The 2,942-nt window shown below is 27.8% G+C and overlaps 1 protein-coding gene across 1 annotated transcript; it reads right to left on the bottom strand.

The window, feature by feature from the left end:
• Positions 1–724: 724 nt before the first annotated feature.
• Positions 725–2,036, bottom strand: LOC122499718. The gene is made up of 4 exons (XM_043608193.1): positions 1,750–2,036; positions 1,186–1,461; positions 921–1,058; positions 725–832 (listed from the first exon to the last, which is right to left on the bottom strand). Exons 1-4 carry the CDS (start codon positions 1,902–1,904, stop codon positions 745–747), a joined length of 657 nt encoding a protein of 218 aa, XP_043464128.1. The 5' UTR covers positions 1,905–2,036; the 3' UTR covers positions 725–744.
• Between the last annotated feature and the right edge of the window lie 906 nt (positions 2,037–2,942).

The following is a 2,942-nucleotide window of genomic DNA, read 5'->3' as shown; positions in this document are numbered from 1 at the left end:
AACAATCCATTATAAATAACGTAATATTTAATAAATATAATATTAAATATAAATATATATATTTAATGTATCAGAGTCAATAAATATGATTTTTTTTTGTGTGACAAAATAAGAATAGTGTTAAAAGTTTAAACTTAAATAGCAAGTTTTGCATTGTTTCTAGTGAATTCTTAGGTTAAAATTTTAATATAGAAGAATGTTTTTTTTTTAAACAGAAATAAACAATTATTACATTTATAACCAGTATAATTATAATTAGTATAATTAGAAGCGAATAATTTAACGATAGTGTCTTTATAAAATAATATTTTATCATTATATGTAAATAATTGGTTCTAGTTAAAAGTATAGTTTATTAAAATTATAATTAGGCTATATGATTTTTAGAGAAATGATTAAACGCAATTGATTTTCAACATTTTATTCATTTATTAATTTTCCAATCAATAAGTTTTTAATAATAATAAAAATACACAAAAATATATCCATATTAAAACTATCAACATACTAAATAATATTCTACATTATAAATTTATTTATTGATAATAATATGTTGTGATGATGATAACGTAATAATTAAAAATTAATTGATTTTAATATGTAATAATATTATATTGTATAAAATAATTAATATTACAATTACAAACATAATATATAAAATAGAATTAATATAATAGACTATGATTCTAATAGTTGTAAGTAAATATTTTGTTTATATCAATTGATAATTAAATGTAATAAAATTTAATTAGACAAGGTAAAATACTGGTCCTCCTCAGGAAAATAGACGTCAGCATTTGACCCAGTAGGGTTGTAGGTCAATTTTCCATCGCTACAAAATAAAAGAAAAAGATTTTAGAGAACGAATAAATAAGACGCAATTCAATCAAAAATATTACAAGTTAAAATATCCCACTTACCAAGCTCCATTCTTGTTGGGCATCCCCAAAACTCCCCATTCCCCGGGCTTGTAGAGTTGACGGTAAACCAAGTCCAGGGCGCCCCAAACAGCCCTGTATCCCATTCTTGGGGGAACTATGGGCAGGTCTTTGAATTCTCTGTATAAATCACAAACATAAAAATCTTAAATTATTTTAGTTATTTCACATAATATAACTAGAAATAAATAAATTATTAAATATATATATATATATATATATTCGTATACATAATCGTTATTCTTACCTTACCGTTGAGGATCTCCTCAAGATCCCGAGGGGTGTTTCTACAGACTCTCGTGATACATTTAGGCAAGTTGCAGGATGTTGAAAGTCGGGCGGTGCCCAGTATCCTTGCACAAGGTGTTCGTCTGACTCCCAGTTGTATTTATACTCCTGAACCCACACGGCCTCGGAAAAGGGTTTAGGACAGTTTTCATACAAATCAAAATCCAAGGGCCAAGCATTCCTTGTACATCTCCTGCGCGGAGCTGACCTCCACGAATTTAAATCGATGTACTCTCTACAATTAAATATATTAAACGTTCATTAACTTAGTGAAATTTTGTAAAATTCCACCCTATTTTAACCTCACGTAGTTAATGAACACCCACCCCTAATAGAGTTCTTTTAAAATACAAGTAATTAAATATGTAATATAATAAAGCATCCATAGAATACAATTTAACGTTAGGCTGATTCTAATTAACTTTTAAACATGATAATAATACAGCTAAGCATTGAAACTAACTAAATAGACTTTATACTAATATTATTTTTTTTTGTGTGTTTGTATATTCTGATTACTTACCCCCGCTTTCCAGAAATATCTTTCAAGGACTGCCCTTTTCTGCACTCATTTTGAATAAATGACAACATAGTGTCATTCTCGTAAATGTCCATCCTCATTAAGGTAAACGCATCGCGAATTGCCTCAATATCCAATAACCGCATTAATTGACACATAACAATTTTTTTTTGTTTTATATATATATATCACAAGCACAACACGTATTCGCGAAAGAAGTCTGAATTATACTGACCGCTAAGAGTGTTCTAAGGTAACACATTAGGATATACCGTGAGAACGAGCGGAGAAGACGATGATTTTTGAAGTCTCAGCAGATTGACTTGCAAGAATAGTTTCCGTGAAAAATTTTAAAAACAAAATTTAAAGCTTTTAATTGTACTTATTTAAATATATATATATATATATATATATATATATATATATTGTACTTATTTAAATATATATATGTATGTATATATATATATATATATATATATATACATAATATGGATATGAAGAATGGACGAGAGGCTTCACTCAACGCGTTGAGTGAAGGCTCCCCGCGCTCCCCTTGACTTTGTGCGAGAGAGAAGGAATACTATGTATAGCATTGAAACGTTCTCTCTCATACATATTGTTCTTACAGAGTATTGCGTACTCTTTCTGTCCTGTAGTTCTTTCTCTCTCTCACTAATGGCGAATTTAATCATCTTTTAAATGCATTCTTTTAATTTTCTAAATCTTGAAAATAGGGTGAATGATGGCCCGGTCTTAATTAAAATATTTATATATTTAACAACTTTACGATATTTATATAGATGGGAACGGTTAGGTTTTATTTAATTATTTATAAATTATAATTTATCCTTTTTTTTTTGCTTCCCTGTATCAACCTAGCTTATAAACATTGCCCGCCATAAATTGCAAACTTGCGGAAGGTTCCAATGCATTACAAATAAATTAATGTTAGATTTGTAAGAACCTTTAAAGGGCTACAAGATAGAATGGAATTTCTATTTTTGAAATGTCCATTATTTCCAACTTACATTAATCCTATTTTAAGAGATTAATTTGAAAAATTAAATAAACAAATTAAAAATTGTTTCAATAATTAAAAGAATATTAAAATATATTCTTTTCTAAGAATACAAGAAAAGGAATTTATTTCAACATAGTGCAATGAACCGATTCCATAAAATGCAAGTTCAGCAATT

The sequence above is a fragment of the Leptopilina heterotoma genome, unplaced genomic scaffold, assembly GCF_015476425.1.
Source record: "Leptopilina heterotoma isolate Lh14 unplaced genomic scaffold, ASM1547642v1 Lhet_173, whole genome shotgun sequence".
Classification (NCBI taxonomy): Eukaryota; Metazoa; Arthropoda; class Insecta; order Hymenoptera; family Figitidae; genus Leptopilina; species Leptopilina heterotoma.
This window is presented reverse-complemented; position numbering and strand designations above follow the sequence as displayed.